Raw genomic sequence first — 22,006 nt, forward strand, 5'->3', positions numbered from 1 at the left:
ATTGCAACTACCCAATCATATACAAAAACATATGTGAAAAGGCTATAATGCACCGTGCAGTGTTAAACATTTATTTATCTTCTACACATCAGGCAGTGGGATGACAAAGCCCATTTCAAGGAATCCAGGGACTCACAGGCAAGTTTACACGTCAGTGTTAATACCCATGGTAACTTCCCTATGAGCTTAAATAGTATGGGAAGAGAGTCTGGAGCCCCTTACTTGGGAGAGCCATTTGGTGAAGCACTTAGATTATCCAGGCCTATCAAGTTAAGAAAAATGTAAAGCCTGCTGTAAAACTGCCCACATCTGGATTTGCTAAAGCAGAAGATTAAAACAGACACAAGAAAAACTACAATTATTCTGACTCTTTCATTAAAGAAAGACGATTTAAACATGCACACAAATGCCTGCACAGACTAGGAGGGTCTTAATTTCAGAATACAGGGTGACTTTTTTTTCCATATACCAGTGGATTAGTACCTGTCCATAGAGCACTCTTTGAGATATACTGACCTAGGCAGAATATTAACTTTCCAAATGCTTCATGAAGAAAAAATAATAATTTCCCAACAAAATAAGTGGGGCAATGAGAAAAGAGAGCGTTTCAGACAGAGGAAAGAGGGGGGGGGATGGGGAGAGGGAGAGATGCACATGCATGGCATTGTGAAGTTCAAGGAAAGCATTAGCATGGTGCATGGCGGGATGGCGGTTGTGATACTGCACAACCAGGCTGCAAGGTTGAGATGACATAAAAATGTAGCACACAAGTCCTTTCCCCCGAGTTCTAGGTGTAATATAGGCACTAGAAAAATTAACAGTACAGGTGTTCATAAAGAAGACAATTATACAAAAGAGAACAAAGGACAGCATAGCCTAGGGTAAACTGAGCATCCCTGTCCCTGCTGAAGGAGGTTGGCAGTGGAAGCGAAGAGATGATGGTGATGGTGATGGTGATAATGACGGTGGTGATGTCGATGATGATGGCAGCCTTAATTCTTGATAAGAGCTCAGCAGCGCTCTAAGACCTTTACAGATGTGAACTGACTGAATTCAGCCTTCTGAGATGGATGTTACTATAATCCTCATTTACAGGTAGGGAAACCGAAATACAAGGAGGTCCAATAAAGTGACCAATGTCACACAACCAAAGCCAGGATGTGAACCTGCCCATGGGGCTCCAGAGTTTATACTCCTATATAAAGTATGCAGTGCAGGGGAGATTTTAAAAGGGAAAGATACAAAAGATGTCATGGACTACATATGCCAAGCTTTGGTGACTGGCCGAATTCAGTACCTATGATACAACCAGTAATGGAGGTGTATTTGTCCTTACTGAAGAGGGGTTGGTTTCTTCTGTGAAGACAGAGTAGTCAAATTTTGAGAGCTAAAAGCAGAGGAAATTTTTACTATATATTTTTTTAATTCCACAGGATTTCATTTAAAAATAATGTGTTAAAAGCTTACTTTATTTCAGTACTTTATTGTCCTTGGCTTAATTACACTGTTGCCATTTCACTCTGCAACTTCTTAATTCGCCCAAATTAGGATATTGGTCCTAATCCTTTGCTGTTCTCCATTTACACAGTGGAATATAAAGGGAAGTGAATTATTAGAACCTTGCAACAAGCAATTAAATAGTTGTGACTTGCCCAAAGGAATGACATGCTGGTCAAGTGGTGAAGACTTCAGATTTGATTTAGTTTATTACTTTTATGGCTCCCAAGGGGGGGTGAAATGGCATTTTTAGGGAAGTGCATGGCTGAATTATTGGTGAACTTATATCATTCTGCATCTAATTCTAAAATAAAAACCAGCATGCATGTGTAGATATTTAGATAAGAGAGAGAGAGAAAGGAGAGAAAAAAAGAATAAGCCATCGTCTATTAGCATATTTATGCCAATGATGATTTACAAGTCTCCAGAGCTGGCAGTTCAGAGTTCTATCTGAAATATCAGTCATGGGAGGGGGGAGAAGGTATATGTACTATGTTCCGAAATGCAAGGGAATAATTAAAGTTATAACTTCAGCCTGAGAGCCCCCTTGAAGGCAATAGACCAGGTCTCTACATTTTTTTTTTATCTCTAGCACATGACCTGGTAATTTGTTATAAATGTTTGGTGAATTAATGAATTAAGGGTTGGCTATTTATTTGTTCATTCATTAATTCATTCATTGTCTCCTCTGTAAACCTTTACTGAGTGTCAAGCAAATTGAAAAAAATTATTCCTTCAATGCCTATGGAAGAATCTGGAAAAATCAATATCTTACCGAAAGAGACTCATTTTGAACAGGGAAGGGGCTTAGGCGTTCTCTAATCCAGCATCTTAATTATACAGATAAGAAAACAGGACCCATGGAATGAGGCATCTTTTGCTTGGGTGTCACAGAGTGGAACTTCGAGGCCAAGTCTTTACCTGTTCTTTGCTCAGCAGTACACAAGTTCAGTGTTTTTTAATACTTGCTATTAGCAATATTAATGTTTAATATTATTATGCCGAGAGTTTACCCATCTCTCTCTTCATCTCCAGGTCAGAAAAGCGCACACAGTACCCAAATCTTATCAGTTTAAGGTTGCATTTTTACTCCTTCCCAAAGTGTTCTTGAACTCAAAAGGCCCTTGACTAGCAAACCAGTCCACAATAAGAAAGAGGGTAAGGTCAACATAGCAGAATTACTCAGCAGTCAACAGTGGATCCCATACAAGTAGGTCATGAATATCTATATATTGAGGTTCATAATTATTCTGTTGAAAATATTTAGTTTCTGATTAAACACTATATTTTTGAGAGAATCTCATCTCTCAACAAACTTTTAAGGACAATTCCATTTACGGTAGCATCCAGAACAATTAAATACCTAAGAATGAATTTAACCAAAGAGGTGAAAAACTTACATGCTAAAAATTACAAAATGTTCCTGAAAGAAATCAAAGCCGACCTAAATAAGTAGAAAGAAATCCCATGCCCATGGATTGGAAGATTCGATTTTGTAAAGATGACAGCTCTCTACAGATTCCTTGTAACTTCTCTCCAGATCCCAGTGGGTTTCTTTGCAGAGATGGAAAAGTTGATCCTCATATTCATGTGGAATTGCAAGGAAATTCAAAAAGCCAAAAACAGTCTTTAAAATGAAGATCAAAGTTAGAGGATCACAATTCTCAATTTCAAAGCTTCCTGAAAAACTACAGTATTCAAAACAGTTTGGTATTGAAATAGTTATTGACGTATAAACCTACTGAATAAAATAAAATTGAGTCCAGAAGACAAACCATACATTTGATTTCAACAAGGCTGCCAAACTTAATGGAGAAAAGACAGTCACTGTAACAAATGATTCTGGAACAACTCTGTATCCACATGTAAAAGAGTGAAGTTGGACTCCTACCTCTTACCATATACAAAATGGACTTGGAATGTCTCAGCAACCTAAGTATCAGAGCTCAGACCATAAAGCTCTTAGGGGAAAAAAAGGGTAGGTCTTCAAGACTTTGAATTTGGCTATATTCTTAAATGTGACACTAAAACTACTGCAACCAAAATTTTTAAAAAATAAATTGGACTTCATCAAAATAAAAACTTTTTTCATCACAGAACACTGTCAAGAAAGTGACAACCTATATAATGGGAGAAAATGTTTATATGCATGGCATATATATGAACTAGAATGCATGCATACCAGATATTCATTATCTGATTATATATATATATATATATATATATATATATATATATACACACACACACACACATGTATAGTATATGTGTGTATTTATCTGTATGTGTATACACAAAATATCCTAATATATTCTAGTATCCAGAACACATCAAGGAACTCTTACAACTCAACAACAGAAAGACAACCACTTAATTAAAAAGGATCAAAGGACTTTATAGACATTTCTCCAAAGGAATATATAGGTAACAAACACATGAAAAGATGCTCAACATAACAACATAAAACTTCATACCCATTATGATGGCTGTAATTTTTCTTAATGGAATTAAGGGTTGAAAAGGATGTGGAGAAATGAGAACACTTATACATTACCAGTGGAAACACAAAATGACTTATCCACTATGAAAGCATTGCAGTCATTTCTCAAAAAAGCAAACAGAAGAACCATATGACCCTGAAGTTCTACTCCTAGGTATACACCCAAAAGAATGAAAATCAGGTACTTGAACAATTACGTGGACACCCACATTTATGGAAGCACTATTCACTGCAGCCAAAATATAGAACCAGACCAAACGTTCATTAAGAGAAGAATGGATAAACAAAATAGTGTCAACATACACTGCAATGGAATAATATACAGTCATAAAAAGGAATAAAGTACTCATTGATGTTCCAGTGTGGATGAACCTACAAAACATATGCTAAGGGAAAGAAGCCAAACACAAAAGATCACATAATGTCTGATTTCATTTATAAGAAATATCTAGGATAGAAAAATCTTTAGACATTGAACACAGATTTGTGGTTGCCAGGTGGCTGGGGACCTGAGGAGATGGGGAGAAACGACTCAATGAATATGGGGTTTTATTTGGGTGTTATGGAAATGTTCGGGAACAAGTTACAGAGGTGGCAGTTGTACAACATTATGAATGCACTAAATGTAACTGAATATTCTGCTTTAAAATGCTGAACTTTATGGTGATGTGAATTTCTCCTCAGCAGATTTTTCAAAAGCTCTCAAACCATTCAAGATCAGCCAGCTTTAGGGATAACCCAGGCTTGTGTACCACTTTAGACATCAATGCCTTTTACTTTTTTATAATTTTTTTATTTGTTTTAATTAGTTACACATGACAGTACAATGATCTTGACATATCATACATTTGAATCAGATGGGATAGAATTTCTCATTTCATCAATGCCTTTTATTATTTAAAAACCACATGTTAAGGTGTGGTGGTTTGTCATCATTGTAATGAGATCATTTACATAACTATTTGTCTATTATTGATAAAGGTAAGGAGAGTAGGACACTGTGAGATAAATGTTACTGTGACAAGATCCACAGCTAATCATCAGTGCAGCCAAATAGAAACCAAGGATGGCTTCAGAGCCTGTGCTTTTAAACACTATCACATACGGCTTCATATCCTTCTGCATTATCTAGTGCACTCCATAGGGACAGGGATTTGAACCCATGCCACGTCCAGAGAACATCTGACAGTTACATGGCCAAGGAATGAATGAATGAATAAAAATGAACAGAACCGCCAGGCACGGTGACGCATCCCTGTAATCCCAGCAACTCCAGGGGCTGAAGCAGGAGGATCACAAGTTCAAGGCCAACCGCAGCAGTTTAATGAGACCCTCAAAAACTAGCAAAACTTTGTCTTAAACTAAACCACAAAAAGGGGTGGAAGGTTGTAGCTCAGTGGTAAAGCACCTCTGGGTTCAATCTCAGGTACAAAAAAAAAAAAAAAAAAAAAGAGCAGACTTTATTTTGGCAAAGATCTTTCTGTCTCTCTCCCTGGTGTCTTGAAGAGATAAAATTTGATATAGGTAAGGCACTGTGCTAGGCACTGCAGGCAGGAGATGAATCTAGATGAGTCTGGGACTAGTGACCAGTGAACTATTATAAAATTGGTCCTTATTTAAACTAGTGAGCTCGAAGGAGCCATAAACTGAAGCAGTTCTATAAATCTCACTGCTTTATAAGGCATTTCCCCCCAATAAAATGGGGATGGTGATTTTTTAATGCATAAAGTGTTTTATACATGTATTAAAATTGATGACTTAATTTTTAAAGCTAGTTAAGATCCTCATCAAAGATATTAAACACCTACAGGATGGTCTATTTTATGATGAGTTTATGGCCAAAGAAAGGTGAGCAGGGTTACACAGTCACTCAAATGTTCTAATCATACACTAATTCACACCTGGAGCAAAGGCGTCAAAAACCTCAGCATCTGGCTGTGTCTGGATGCGACAAGAGCAAGTCTGTCGGCTCTCTCACTGCCTTCCCTGCCACGTACCATTTGCCATCCTGAACTGACCACTGCTGCCAACATTAGGCGCTGTCATCTCCATCAGCAAATGCAGTTTAGATTCCTCTCTGCCACCATCCAGCAGCCTGAATGTCCCCATGGCTCTGCCCTCCCAGAGTTAGAACATAGCTGAAAGAGCAATGCACACAGGCCCCTGTCGCTTAGATTCTGATTGCCAGCTCGATTTGCTATTTCCCTCTGGGGAGGAAGTTCTGATAGCCAAAGAAAACGTGCAGGGAGCACTTTTCACTACATCACCAAAAAACAACCAAAGAGGAAAACCGGAAGACTTGGCAGTTGCGCTTAATCTGATTCAGGCTGTTGTTAAGGGGCTTGTGCCCATGAACATGTGGTGGGTAGCCCCTTCCAACCAGGGGCTGTACAAAGGGGTCCCTGGGATTCTCCCACCCTTCTCTCCTGCTCTTGCAACCCTTCAGCAGAACTGTCTTTGGCTTTCAGAATACACTGGATTCCTTCTGCCTTTACAGACTTCAAATGCTCTGTCCCCTCTACCTGAAAGATCAGCACCCCAAAGCTACTTCCTACTTACCCTTTTTGACTTTCCCTAAACGTCTCTCTGACGTGACACCTGGGCTGTTAGGTTCCTCACATCTTTCATCCCCTTGAACTTTTCCTTCAGAGCACTTAAATTATGATAAGTAAACAATTATGTGTGATGTGATTTGTTTCATATCCTCTGCTGGGTGTGGGCTTCAAGGAGGGCAGTCCTGCTCACCACCTGATTCCTGTCACCAGGTGAATGCCAGGCACATTACAACGTCCTGATTTATCTGCTCACAGTAGAAGCTGAATGAGAAAACGAGTAAATGTGTGGATGAAAGCAGCCCGTGCTATTTGTGAACTCAAATCACCACTACTGAATTTTTCTGTAGGATCTGTGCAATATTTCAAAATTCATCGAGTTGTTATAAGCTAAAAAGAAAATAAAACGACTTAGTAATTACACAGAAAGAAGAGGGGATGTTAATGGGTGGCAGGCCCTGGCTAGATGAGTTCACTTTCCCTGAGGTCCACAGAACACCCCCCTGCCAGGTTAACAGATGGCCATAAAGCTCCTTCCTAGTTTCACACAAATGAGACTTACTGCCTCTCTCCACATAATTCCTCCATGAAGTTTCAGAGAAAGTTTGAGAGCCAATAGGTGCTAAACGGGCTTAATGAGCTGTGAGTCAGCTTTCTGTTGCTCTGACAAATACCTAAAATAATCAACTTAGAAAAGATTTATTTTGGCTCACGTGTTTGGAGGTGTCAGTCCAGGATCAATTGGCCCTGTTGCTTTGAGTTTGCGGTGAGGCAGAAAATCATGGTAGAAGCATTTGGTGGAACAAAATTGCTCTCCTTGTGGCCAGGAGGTAAAAAGGAGAAAGAAGAGACTGGGGTCCCACAATCCTCCAGGACGTGCTCCGCTGACCTGGACACCCACTGGGCCCCACCTCTTTCTTAAAGGCTTTGCCACCTCCCAATGGCCCTGCCATTAGTAGAGCCTTTAACACATGGATCTTTGGGGACCATTCAACCTCCAAAATATACCATGATTAGTCTTCAATTTTAAACAATCAAATGATAAGGGCTTTTATTTATTCTTTTATTGCATATTTTACACTGCCTACCATTTCTCTCAACTAATAATCCAACACTAAGACAGTTCTGAGTGTGAAGGGACAATAGCTACTTGGAAAGGAAAAATGACAGAGGGGAGTCTCAGCTTTTTTTTTTTTCTTTTTAGTTGTAGGACCCAATACCTTTATTTTTATTCGGGGCTGAGGATCAAACCCAGTGCCACACATGTGCTGGACAAGCACTCTACCACTGAGCCCCAGCCCCAGCCCAAGGATCTGAGCCTTTTAATATGAAATCTGATTTGCATATCTGCCATGTTCCTGTAAGATTTTTGGACTGGAGCTTTGCAATGGTCTCTGCCTCGCTCTGTCTTCCATAAAAGTTTATGGATTTACGGTCATCGGGGATTGGCCGTCTGTCCCTTGTTAGTTACAAAGTCAGGCTTTGTGCTGGATTCATTTCCAGCTCTGTACAGCACTGTATTCCTGCACTGTTTACACAAACCCCTTCCCTAGGTCTCCATGATCTCTCTTTACAAGAATAAAACATTTTATTTTAGGTTCTCAATGGCCTCCAGAATTCTCTTCTTTTAAGATCATATCTTAAATTATAGGTATTGGATTGATATAGAAATTATCTTTCTAACCTCAAAGGTGTTTCGAATGATACGTCAAATATCCTTGTGTGGGTTAGTTTAATTATTTTTACAAATGTTGTCTATTCTGTGAGTTCATTTATTCAATTACTTCATATCGATTTTCTAAATGTCAATGACAAATAAAGAATGGATGGACAAAGAACACCTGAAAACTAGAATTTGTAAATTTAGTGGATTTTAAATCACTGGAGCATAGGACACTTAGAATCCATTAGGCTGCTGATGAGTATTTAACATTTTAGTTAAATGATTCATTTTCCTCTTCAAGATTAAGATATTAGGATCCAATTAGGAGCATGCGGTGGCTCAGACACAGAGAAACCTCTTCTAACACCATTTGCCACTATAAATGTGGTGAGAGTTTATACAGAAGGGTGTTTTTTGAGGGATGATTGGTTGAATGTTTCTTGCTAACATTCACATGTACTTGTGCAAATTTTTCCACTACATTCTAAAACTAGAAAATTTAATTAAAAAATAAAACATACATAGAAATTATCATAAAGAATAAAATAAAAACTGTGCTTAAGCTAATCACCTGGAAGTTATTTTACATTTCAGTATATTCCCTTCTTATCTTTTTACCATTGTCTACATTTCATACATTTATTACATACAATTGAGAGGTTTGTATCTATTATTTTCATTTAATTTCTATTTTGAGCCTTTCCCACAGCATTGATGTCTTCATAAATACATTTTCTTCTGGTTCTTTACTGCCCATGATATACTGTAATGTGTATAATATTCCTCAGGTACTGGAAATTTAAGTTGCTTATTTTCAGAACTTATAAATACCTGTTTACATAGATCTTTGAGTTTCTGATATTTTATGTTATTTTAGATTCATAAAATGAAATTACTATATAAAATGGAATGAACATTTTAAGCCTTTTGATACATACAGTAAAATTGCTTTCTAGGATATTAATATCAATATCTTTTTCTACTTGCTACAGATGGCAAGGTTTAATATATTTACCGCAAAATAAGTCATGCAATAACCCCAGAGGTTTGGGAGGCTGAGGCAGGAGGACTGCAAGTTCAAAGTCAGCCTCAGCAACTTAGCAAGGCCCTGTCTCGAAATTAAAAACTTTTTTAAAAAAGGGCTAGGGATGTAGTTCAGTGGTGAAGCACCCCTAGGCTAAATCCTTAGTACCAAAAAAAAGTCACACAAATAAGTAGGATAAAATGCACTAAAGTAAAATGGGTAAAGAACATGAACAGAAAATTTACTAAAAAGAAAATCAAAATATCCATATAGGGGGCTGGGGTTGTGACTCAGTGGTAGCGCACTTGCCTAGCATGCATGAGGCACTGGGTTTGATTCTCAGCACAACATACAAATAAATAAAATAAAGGTCCACCAACAACTAAAAAATATTTTAAATATATATATATATATATATATATATATATGTGTGTGTGTATATATATATATACATATATGTGTGTGTGTGTGTGTATATATATATATATATGAATGAAATTAAAATACTATTTTAACTATTTTAATAGATTTTTTTCATGAAAGTAATCAAAGGTAAGATGTTAACAACAGGGGAAACTGGGTCTGAAGTATATAGGATACTTTCTATACTTTTTTTCAAAACTTTTCCTTAACTTTAAAGTTATTTCAAAATAAAAAATTAAAAATATTCATATAACGGTGCTTAAGTTATTCAATAATGCCATTTTGCTTATTGATCTGATATATTCCAGATGTCTTAACTGGAGCATATTTAACCTTCTCTGAAGTCAGACCTCTAGTACTGAAAAGTGAATGTAAAATATTTCCAGTGAATTCCCTTATTTATTGCACAGTTCTCTGAATTTCTTCCATATGTTTTATGGCTTTATCTCATTTAATCCTTTCTAACCCTTGGAAGGAAGCAGTGAAATTAACCATGCTCATTTTACAGATGTGAAAATCAAGGCTGAAGGCTGAGGAACGCATCCAAAGTCACACTCTTAACCTCAGCTGGTTTGGTTTATAGGGTGTGCCCATTCGGCAGAGATGACTGGCAGCTTGGGAATGAGTGTCTGTCTTTCTTTCCAGCTATGTATGGCGTTCCCTTTCAAACAGATGAACCCACAGACATCATTCCGCGAAGCTGCCAACTAACAACAGACGTTCCGCACATCACACAGCTGCTGAACATGACTAAACTCCGCCAAACTGAAATCAAATTTGGAGGACATCCTCTAAGATCCGCAGAATCAGGTAAGCACGTGAAGCCCCTAAATCATAACCATAATATGTCTACATCCCCCCACAAATGTGACTTCCTCCCAGAGGACACTGTACCTCATTCTTTGTGTCTGCTTTTATTAATGCATTATGGTTATGCATAAAAGCTGGGTTCATTCTGACACAATCATAAATGCATGAAGTTTAATTTACTCCATTTCAGTCCCAGGTGCCCCCCTCTCTCTCTCCCTTCCTTCCTTCTCCTGTCCCCTGACTCTACCGATCTTCTGTTCACTCATTTATTTATTTTTAATTGATGCTTTATAGATGTACATAAGGGTGGAATTCACTGTGGTATGTTAGTACGTGCACATGGTGTACCTCATTCCTTTGTATCCTTAGTACTTGCTGTATTCTGGGTGCTGCAAGCTCAGATCACTACTGAGGTCAAGAAAATAACAAATGAAGAATTGGCCCGGGTGCCCGGCTATTTGACATGTGGAAACATTTTCTACTTCAACATGGAGTTTACAGGGGAAAGAGAGCAGGAGTTAAGGAGATGAGACAGTGCTTCAGAGAAATGGTTCTTCGACTACTGAAATAGCATCTTTAAACTCTGCAAATGATACAATAAATGGCAAACAACGATCTCTCCCATGAGGGAGTTTTAGGGAGTGGTGGTGGCTGCAGCCTCCTGAAGCTCATTCTCAGTTCTAGCCACTGTTGCAAGAAGCAACTAGAGCTTTTTTCTGATGTCTGAGCCCCACCCTCGAAATTCAGATTGAATTTGACCAGAGATGAGTGAGTTTGTTCATTTCTTTGTTTACCTCCCCCTAGTGACTCTTACAAGCAGCCAGGGTAGAGAACCACCGTGTCGCTCAACCCCACAAAGGTTATAAGCTACAGGTGACACAAATACTAAAGTAATTCAGAGGAAAAGAAAATAATGATTTAGTAAATAGGGCATTTGTGGAGGAAGAAACAGATCCTGAAAATATTCAATGCAAGATGTAAATGAGTATTTAGAATAAATAGAGATTTATGAGCAAGAGCCAGGCACAATGGCGCACACCTGTAATCCCAGCGGCTCAGGAGGTTGAGGCAGGAGTATGGTGAATTCAAAGCCAGCCTCAGCAACTTAGCAAGGCCTTAAGCAACTCAGTGAGGTCCTGTCTCTTAATTAAATATAATAAAGTAAAGGGCTGGAGATGTGGTTCAGTGGTTAAGCACCCTTGGGTTCAATTCCTAGTACTAAAAAAAAAAGAAAGAACGATTTATGGGCAGGTAAAAAGGTAAAACGGGGCAGAAGACTGAGCAAAAATGAGGGCACAGTGAAATGCATGGATCAATTTTCATGGGCTCGCTAAGAGTAAAGGCCTGAGTGGGCAGGAAAGCTGTGTTAGAATACACTTGGAGTGGGCCCCGTGTTCCCAAAGTAAAGGGCTGAGAACTGCGTTTTTAGGAAGTTGAATTTGACAGCAGGATTCAAAGTGAACTTTGAAATCACAGGAGACCAGAGATGGAGTGCAACTGAGATCTGTCTTTGCAGCAATCCAGGCATCAAATAGCAAGGGCTCCGACGGAGAGTAGCTGGTGAAAGTGGAAAGTAGTGGCCCTGAGAGAAACTGGTGGGGGAAGACTGGCAGGACTTGTGGGTTCTCAGATAGCAGAGCTTGAGGGAATCCAACATGGAGACAGGAAAAAAGAGATAACCAAGGTGAAAGTTGCAAGAGGGAACTCATTTACTCTGTATTCATCCCGCGTTCATCTATCTTGAGGGTATTTTCTATGTCAATCTTCATTGCACTACATGTCTTCAATTGTATGCTCCTAGAGAATTGGACCTATATTATAACTTTTTCACTATAAATCCTGAAAGAAGACTATATATAAATACACAGTACCTTTGTAATACTTATTATGACATTTACAAACTTAGAGAAATGTAGAGAGAATGTATAAATGAACAGCCCTCATGTGCCCATCACCTGCTTCAAAACTACCAATTTTAGGTAGGACTTTTTAATAGTACAGAAGGCAAATAATAAGAATTCGTGTATTTATTATATACAGTACATTTAAAGAAGAAGAAGGTTATATATAATCCATGTTCATTAAAGAGCCTTTAGATAATACATAAAAGGACAAAATAAAATGGTCTCACTACCCAGACATCCCTTATAGGCACTTCAGGATACAATTCAGTCCAATTAATGGGTCTTGCCCCAGAATTCAATAAGCAAGAGAATTTTTGATAATAATTGCTGTCTCTGCTTCCAATATACTGCAATAACTTTCCATAATAGAAATGACGGAGCTGTAAAGACTATCAGATAGCTTCGTAATTGTAAATGCTCTTTTTTCCTGATATCCCTCAAGTTTAATATTTTAAGAACTAATTATATCTTGAAATGAAAATGTAAGGCTATATACAAATACTTTAAGTGTGTTTTTTTATTTGAAGTTCAAGGATACTTAAAATGTATGAGATTAAAGGGGAATTTGAATAAATACTAATTTCATCATTAGTTCAATATTATAGTTAAACAGAAACTTTTCCATAGACCATATTTGAACCCAATTTACAGAGAAGGACATTAGAATGTATTTTGCAAATTCCATAAATGGGTTCTCAATGCATGATAATAGTCAACTTCAGTTGTATATACAGAAAATTAATAATTACCATCTGATAGCATGTTTCCTCTACCCTGTGACTCTCAACTACACTTATATTCATATTTAACCATAAGGTTTATGATCGTTCCTGTTACGTTAATCTCATTACAGCTAAGTTTCATGAGCATACATTATACTTTATGGTTCTCTTTCTACAGATACTTTTAAGTTGCTGATGTTGATATTTGTAGACTTTGAAGTTTACTATAAGTGAATGTAATAATTATTGTTCTCTGTGTAAAATATTTCATTTGGTGTAGTTAATGAATATGCCCAAGGACTGACTTTTTAATCCAGGGAAAGCCAGGAGGTATTTCTTTATTTGAACTATTTATTTTTGTGTCTTTCTAAAACGTGGACTCCCTGTGATGAAATTTGAATTGCATGAGAAAATGACTGTGTGCTCTTATAATTTACTCATGTAAATTGTGATCTTTTATTATAAATGCACATATTGAGAGATCTCAGGGAGGCCTCTGGAGAAAGAGGTAGCTGTTTCCTATGAATACTTTCTAGCATTTTCACACAAGCCAAAAAGGAAACCTTGAAACTTGGAACTGTTTTGGAGTGTATTTTGTTGAATGTCATATAGCTTGATCAAGAGCATTTAATGAAATTAATAAAATAATTGTTTCCAAAAAGCCAGGGTTTTTAAAAAGCTACACATTCCCACTGTCTGCTTCGTGAATTCCCAGTGCACTTTAACTAATGACTGTTATTCTGCAGAGTGCTGTGGAATCTGATGAGCCTATTTTCATTAATGAGACCCCAGTTTAATTGAACCAGAGAATCAGATCTGGTTATTGAAGTTGAGTATTCAGTCACTAATGACAGGATGCAGTGGTCCACTAAGCACAAATCAAAACTAGTAATTTACTTAAAATTATAAGGCGGTTTTCCCAAGTGCCCCCCTTTCCATGGCAGCAATCTTATTGTATTCTTACTCCTTTTTTAAATAAGAGGAGACTGACATCCCTAGTTTCTAGCACAGTTGCAAAGGATAAATTAATGCAGCATCTAGCAAAGAAACAAAATAATCAGCTATCTTTGGCATTGGCAAAATCCATTCTAGAATTCTCCTTTGGGTTCCATGTTATGAAAGCAAGATTCAAATCAAGTAAAATAAGATTGAGTGTTGGTTAAAGAGATCCTACAATTTTTAATTCCAAAATCTGATAATAATTCAAAATAAAACCAAGTCTTCTCTTACCTTTGAATTATATATTCTCTTCCCTATCTTCGATAAAAATGAAATATAACTGGTCCTATTCCTTCATATTAGGTATACCTACAATGCACTAATAAAAACATTTTTGAATTTTTTTAAGTGTGAAAAAATTTAGAATGGATATTGGTGAATATCTATGAACTCTGTTATAGCAAAGATATCACAAATGGAGTGAATTTTAATTTTTCTGTAAAAAAAATCTGGCAAATATTGAAAAGCTTTAATAATATAAAACATAGTATTAAATATGAAAAATGCATTTAATTAGTTTGATAACTGCATTACTCTCACAGGACTGACTTGTACCAACCTCGACACTGCTCCTTTAGTTTGTGACAACACTGCTTATAATAACAAAAACTGGGAGACAAATTACTTGTGCACAGTAGGGAACTGATTCAATAACCACACAATTCTATGTCACCCAGCAGTCCAAACAAGGACAAGGACCTGCTCTACCTGTGGTGGCCTGAGAAGGTCTCAGAGCTATCTCAGTCAGTGAAAAGTGGAAACAGAAAGATGCTTCAGTATGACCCTTCTGGTGTAAATAACAGAGAGAGTCACCTAGGCATGGTATATCCATGATTTTTAAGAAAACTTAATTACCTTTGGAAGCAGGAACCTAGTGAAGGCAGCGGCAGAAAGAGAAAACCTTTGCTTCTCATGCTATATCTTTCTCTATTATCAACTAGAAAATTCTATATTCATGATTGATGTCAATGATATGTTTGAATGATTATGGGACACTTCTGATTTCATTTTTATACTTTCTGTATTTTGAAAAACTGTAAGAATTGCTATAAAATTCACATATATTTCTCTACTTAATGTCAATAGTTCCATTGAAAGTACATAATGGGAAGGAAACCCAATTTAATAATTGACAAATTAAAATCTACAAATGTATAGTTAAATATTAAACAACTATTTTTATTTTTTGTATAAGAAAAAAATACAGCTTATTTGTGCACACACATATTTTTATATATGTAAATATATACATATGTAAATATATACAGTATATATGTATACATATATGAATATCAGTATGGATTTTTAAATATTTTCATTGGACTGTGAATTTCATATACATTTCCACTAGTGGCAAACCTGTGGCTGTAATCATCCTTCAGTAACCCCCAAAACAGTCTGTCACACCATTCTGCTTTTATTTTCAACACAGCGTTTATCACTACCTTCATTTTCCTGATGACTTAATTGTCTGCATATTGCTCTCTCTCCCACTGAAATGTGATCCTCAAGCTGCAGGAGTCCTATTTATAGCTGTATTTAGACAACTTTATAAAACTGCACAGAAGATCGATACTGATTTGAGCAGATAAGGATATTGAGCAAAAAAGAAAAAATCATCACTGTCTAGCATCACAGAGCTAACAGTTTTTACTGGGTTGTGGGCACTGAACCCTTTAGTTATCCCACTGACCCCCTTTTCACAGCATAAGCACTGTTTTGTAGATGAGGAAACCGAGGCTCTCAAAGATCAAAAATCAGTGGGTCTTTAAGACACCATCTCACTCCAGTCAGAATGGCAGCCATTATGAAATCAAACAATAACAAGTGCTGGCGAGGATGTGGGGAAAAAGGTACACTTTACATTGCTGGTGGGACTGCAAATTGGTGCAGCCAATTTGGAGGGCAGTAGGGAGATTCCTTGGAAAGCTGGGAATGGAACCACATTTGACCCAGCTATTCCCCTTCTCGGACTATACCCAAAAGACCTAGAAAGAGCATACTACAGGGACACAGCTACATCAATGTTCATAGCAACACAATTCACAATAGCTAGATTGTGGAACCAACCTAGATGCCCTTCAATAGATGAATGGATAAAAAAAAATGTGGCATTTATACACAATGGAATACTACTCAGCACTAAAAAATAACAAAATCATGGCATTTGCAGGGAAATGGATGGCATTAGAGCAGATTATGCTAAGCAAAGTTAGCCAATCCCTAAAAAACAAATGCCGAATGTCTTCTCTGATATAAGGAGGGCAACTCAAAACAGAACAGGGAGGAAGAGCATGAGAAGAAGATTACCACGAAACAAGGAAGAGAGGTGGGAGGGAATGGGAGGGAGAAGGGGAATTTCAGGGAAGATGGTAGGAGACCCTCATGGTTACACAAAATACATATATGATGGTGTGAGGGGGAAGGGAAGAAAAAAAAGAGAGATAAGTGTCACAGAAGAATGGGTAGAGAGAGGTGATGGGAGGGGAGGGGAGGGGAGGGGGATAGGGAGGGCAGCAGAATACAACTGACACTAGGATTGCTGTATGTATACACATGGCTGTATAACCAATGTGATCCTGCAATCTGTACACGTGGAAAAATGAGAATTCATACCCTATTTGAATCAAATGTATGATATGTCAAGATCATTGTATTGTCATGAGCAACTAATAAAAAAAAAAAATCAGTGGGTGCCAGAGCTGGGATGTGACCACGCAGCCTGGTTTCAGAGCTGCATTTTAACAGCTGAGTCCCTTTAAGCACTGCTGGGCAGTGGAGCTACTTCAGTTTACCCTGCTTCCTCTACTCCTAGTAGTTCCAAACAGCATCTTCCTGGAAGGCTGCTCGCTGTACAGGAAATAGCCCTGTTTCCAAGCCCAAATGGTGGAAATTACCTACCCAGGCCCATAAATATCTGTGCTTGTTATTCAAAATGGAAAGCTTTCTTGAGATAATAAAATCATTTCCCTTAAAAAAATAACAAGATTTCTGTGCTTCTCGAGAATAAGGAACAAACACTAGATTAATTCTGACTGTTTAATACATTAAGAGTTGGTAAAGAAAAGCAATATCCTGTGAATTATTACTTTTTTATCTTGTCAGTATATCCTAACTTTACACACAAATGATGTTTCTACGCTGTCTAAGGTCCTACTCCAGTTTAGTGGAAAAATTATTCTAATTTTAGTTTTTAGTATTATTTTATTGCCTTTCAAAAATGTCTTAAACTTTTTATTAATGAGATAAGGCTATGTACTGATTTTAATTATTTGCAAAACATGAAGGCTGATCGTAATCACACAGGGCCTCTCCTGCTTCAGCATTGACCTAGCTGCCTTCCACTTCATTGTACCTCCAGGGTTTACAAACTGCCAGTCCTCCGGAAGGTCTAAAGAAGTCCTTAATTAACAGTTTTCACTGGGCATTTCACTGAGTTTAGCCACAGTTTCCCCAATTCCATAGGTGCCTTCTTATGGATGTGGTACCTGCAGGGCAGTGAAGCCACTTCAGTTACCCTGCTTCTCCTACACCTGGCTTTCTTCCCCCTGAAAAAGGACACTCCAGCTATTATGGTGGCTGTGTTCTGTGCTGATTCCTCAGAAACCCATGAGTCCTCATCCCCTGCCCTGCATTATCATATTCATCAAGTTCTGGTACTTATCTGTATCATCTTTAATAGATCCATTTTTCAGATAGCAAAACCAACCAGGCTTGGTAGCTCACACCTGTAATTCCAACTACTCAGCGAAATGGATGGCTTTATAAAAATCGCACAGAAAATTCATATTGGATAAGAGGAGACTCTCCCACGAGGCCTTTGTGGCCCAGTAAAGGCAGCACCACATGTAAGAGAAAGCAAGCACGAAAAGGCATTCTGGCACTTGGATTCTGAGCCCCTGCTCTGAGAGTGGACAGATGGGGTGAGCCTTAGTTTCTTCTGCTGCTGAGATAAAGTGATAATACCCAGTGGGGGTGGGGAGATCTAGTACACATTGTGACAGCATCATCCTTTAGGTCTCACGCTGAATGTTACTTCCCTGGCCCCAAAGACCAGATGCTAAATTGCTATCAAAAACACTTAACCCCTTTAGACTTTTCCTTCTTAGCTCCTATCCCAGTCATAATCACATGGTTATCTATCAATTACTGGCTTTAACATCCGTCTCCTCCAAGAGACTATGAGCATCTTGGAGGAGGTGGCCAGCAACCTCACTCATTATCTATCTTATGCAGTGGGTTCCCAGACTGAGTGCCCAGTCACTACTGAAAGAATGGAAGAAGGCAGGAACAAATGGCTATGGGTGGGCTTTATAAGCCAATAAACACTACTCAAGATGGGAAGGATTAATAACATATTTACTAAGCATTTGCCCCTACTAGACACATAATTTTGCACATTATATCTATTTTTTGCATAATCTAATGAAAAATTCATCATTTAAGTAGCATTATTATCCCAATCTTATGAATGAAGAAATTATGGCTTAGGTTAACTACCTCATCTAAAATAATATTGCCATACTAATGCAAGATTTTTTGGGTTTTTTAATTTTTGTTTTTGTTTTTTGCATTCTTTATAACAACACATATACACTAACATAAAAATTAATCCAATTCACACTCTGGCCTTTGGGGCCAGCTTCAGTTGTGATTTGCTTGTTAGATAATAGACGGAAGTGTTAAGCATGACCCCTCAGTGATTAGGGTGGAAAATTCCACAGGTTTTTCTGGTTAAGCTCCGAAAACCCTGCAAACTTAAATGACTATAATAATTAGAACATTGTATCTTGAGACAAAAATGAATGTTTATTTTTTTAAAAGGCAATTAGAGACTAGCCCCTCAGGTTTTACAATCTAACTACAAAGACACTATTCCTCAGTAAAAGAGCAAAATAATTAACAGTAACATTTCTGACCTATACCAACTTCATTTCCCACAAACTCAAGAAAATGAAATGCCTACGGCATGACTTTAATCTAATCTTGATTTTTAACCTTATTTTATGCATATTGATATCAGCTCTTAAAAGAGCTCCTTTTAGAATTCAAAAGGTATGCATTTCTGCTTGTAGTTTTCTTTTATTAAGATTTTACTCATTATAGGAACTTTGTCTCATCTACTTTTTCCTTGAGAAACCAGAGATCTAAATTACCTTTACTTGTAGGTTTTAATTAAGGCCCCATTGCAGTAAATACATAGCATAATGCATGTTTATACAGATAATTATGACAATTAACTTGATCATAAACAGAATTATTTAGTGAAACAAGAATTGGTAGATTAATTGTAATAACAAACTTAAAGAGGTTTGTTAAGAGATCCTGAATAGTGGAGTTTTAATATACCCTGTTTTCTGGGGCGGGGGGGGGGGAATATACCAAAATGTAAAATAAATAAACATTTTTTTCATAAATATAATCACATATGTGTGTGTGTGTGTACATTTGTATGCCTAAGTGTGTAAAAGTTTTAGAAATCGTTTTTTAAAAATTTTTTTGTAGTTGTAGGTGGACAGAATGCCCTTATTTTGTTAATTTTTATGTGGTGCTGAGGATCGAACCCAGTGCCTCACATGTACTAGGCAAGCACTTTGCCATTCAGCCACAGCCACAGCCCAGTAGTTTTAAATTTAAATACACTATGGTAGACTATTCTTTAAAGCAATCCTAGAATAGATCCTTTTGTAAAACAGTAAAAATAATATCTTCCAAAAAATAATTTTCTGTGATTTAGAGGTTTATAGCATACTGGGTTCGGCTGAATCTTTAAAAATCACTGGGTGTCTACTGCTAAGCAAAAGGTTCTCTATGAAATTGAAGATATTTTGGAGTTATTTTGTTAATAATTATGATGAGTTAACATTATAGCTAGAACTATGTTGTATGATTGCTAAACTTCTCCCTCCTCCCCAAATCCTCTGTGTAATCTGGCATAGTACTCATAATGCTGGTGAGATCTGTCCATTATCTACCATGTGCTAAGCTGAGCTCAACACATGGGGTACATGGGGTACCAAAGAAATAAGCTTTCACTCAAAGAACTTAAACTGATTGGGAGGAACCTGCGTTTAGACAAACATGAAGAAACTCAAGAGAACTTTCCTTGTAAAACATTTGACCAGAAAGACCCAAAGCTGAATAGCCCCCAGGATTGGGAGTGGGAGAAGGCCCCTGTGCAGGTGTGGGATTCCCCTGTAGACCCTCACCACATCCCATACAGACCTTCTGTACCCTCAGTGGCCATTCCTTTCTGGGAAAATCCATATTAAAGGACACAATACATAATCCAGAACTTGTTGTACTTGGCCATAAAAAATACAAATGGTGTCTATAATAGATGTTGCCAAATGGACTGGAATTCAACTACCATTTCTATTATCAATCCTGAGAAATGAACAGTGTTATGTTGATTCAAGTGGATATTTATAAATGACCAGGAAAAAAAAATAAATGCACGTATGTCCCGGTTGGTTTGGCAACATTTAAGATCTTTCCCATGTGACACGAATGGCCATCTTATGGTGCCTGGCACTGCTGCTGAGAGCCTTGTCATACAGATGAACTGTGACCCTCCTCCATGATCCTCACATCCTCTAGTTGCCCTGTCCTGTCCAGTACTCCTCCTTGACAAACACATAAAAGCCCCAGGTGAGTTTTGCCCAAGATGAAATTCTAATTGTAGTTAGAAATATTTGAGTCATTTAATCCAACTTCCCTTCTGACTCATTTAATGATTCATTTTGCACAGCAAGGATCGATTACCATAGGTGCCCACTCTGGGTCAAGCACTGGGAGAGGCATTTGAAGTTCAAGATGACATAAGCCACCACATTTATGTCTAACAAAGCTCACATTAATTAGGGAATGCCACAGACGTGGGAAAGTGCAGCGCTCCCAAGTTGTATGAGGGCAAGCTATCAGAAGCACCTCTATTGGGGGAACTTACAGGAAGATCAAAGAGAAAGAAGAGCCTTCTAGCCACCAGGACCGGCATGTACTGATGCTCTGGCAGCCTGTGGAGAGAGCAGAAAATGAGGGGGTGTAAGGTATGAAGATGTGGGAGAACAGGTGTCTACAGGTGATATGGAGGGCTTTCCTCTCAGTCCTAGGAGCAGCAGGGGAGTCACTGAAAGCCTTGGTGAAGGAAAGGAAATGATAGACTTACATTTGTATAAGACCACCTTGGCCCGCACCAGTAATCCCAGTGGCTCAGGAGGCTGAGGCAGGAGGATCGCAAGTTCAAAGCCAGCCTCAGCAACTTAGAGAGATGCTCAGCAACTCAGTGAGACCCTGTCTCTAAATGTAAAAAGGGCTGGGGACGTGGCTCAGTGGTTCAGCACCCCTGAATTCAATCCCAAGTATCAAAACAAAAAAGCAAAAACCACCTCTCTAGCTGCATTTTGGAGAAAGAATGGAACAAGACAGCAAAGCAGACATAGCAAGTCACTTGCTACGCTGTGTGGCCATCCAGGAGAGGAAGGATGACACTTGAATGGCAGTGCTGGTGGAGACAAGGAAACAGGGACATGACATGGAGAGGGTGCAGGAAGGTGTCAAGCCTAGGCCTTGTCGCTCAATGTGGGTGGATGGGTGGATGGATGGTTGATTCACTAGGTCAGGTCTTCTGTTTAAAATATCTCCGAGACATCAGAGAAGAGCTGATCAAGAAAACTACCGAATACAAGCAGTGGAGTACAGAAGAGAGAATCAGGCTGGAGATACAAATTAAGGAGTCATTGGACATCAGAATCTGCCTCCCAGAGTCCAGATTTCTGCTTGGACACCTTCAAAATGACAAAAAGAAAAGCCTACCACCTCAACAGTCAGATGTGCTTTAATGAGAGAAAGATGTTCCTTATGTTGGGCTAAAAGTAAATTCTACACATTAGTCTTGATTCCATCCTTTAGA

At 38.0% G+C, this 22,006-nt stretch overlaps 1 protein-coding gene across 4 annotated transcripts in view; it reads left to right on the top strand.

Moving 5' to 3' along the window:
* Positions 1-22,006, top strand: part of Cfap20dc (CFAP20 domain containing) — a 231,593-nt gene that overhangs the window by 112,045 nt on the left and 97,542 nt on the right. For all 4 annotated transcript variants that reach the window (XM_046453013.2, XM_046453011.2, XM_046453012.2 and 1 more), the window contains one exon: positions 10,305-10,469. In XM_046453013.2, coding sequence (XP_046308969.1) covers positions 10,305-10,469 — 165 coding nt within the window. The remainder of the gene's footprint in view (positions 1-10,304; positions 10,470-22,006) is intronic.

The sequence above is a fragment of the Marmota monax genome, unplaced genomic scaffold (assembly GCF_021218885.2).
Source record: "Marmota monax isolate L192 unplaced genomic scaffold, Marmota_monax_Labrador192_F-V1.1 WCK01_AAM20220418_F8-fsc00042, whole genome shotgun sequence".
In the NCBI taxonomy this organism is placed as follows: domain Eukaryota; kingdom Metazoa; phylum Chordata; class Mammalia; order Rodentia; family Sciuridae; genus Marmota; species Marmota monax.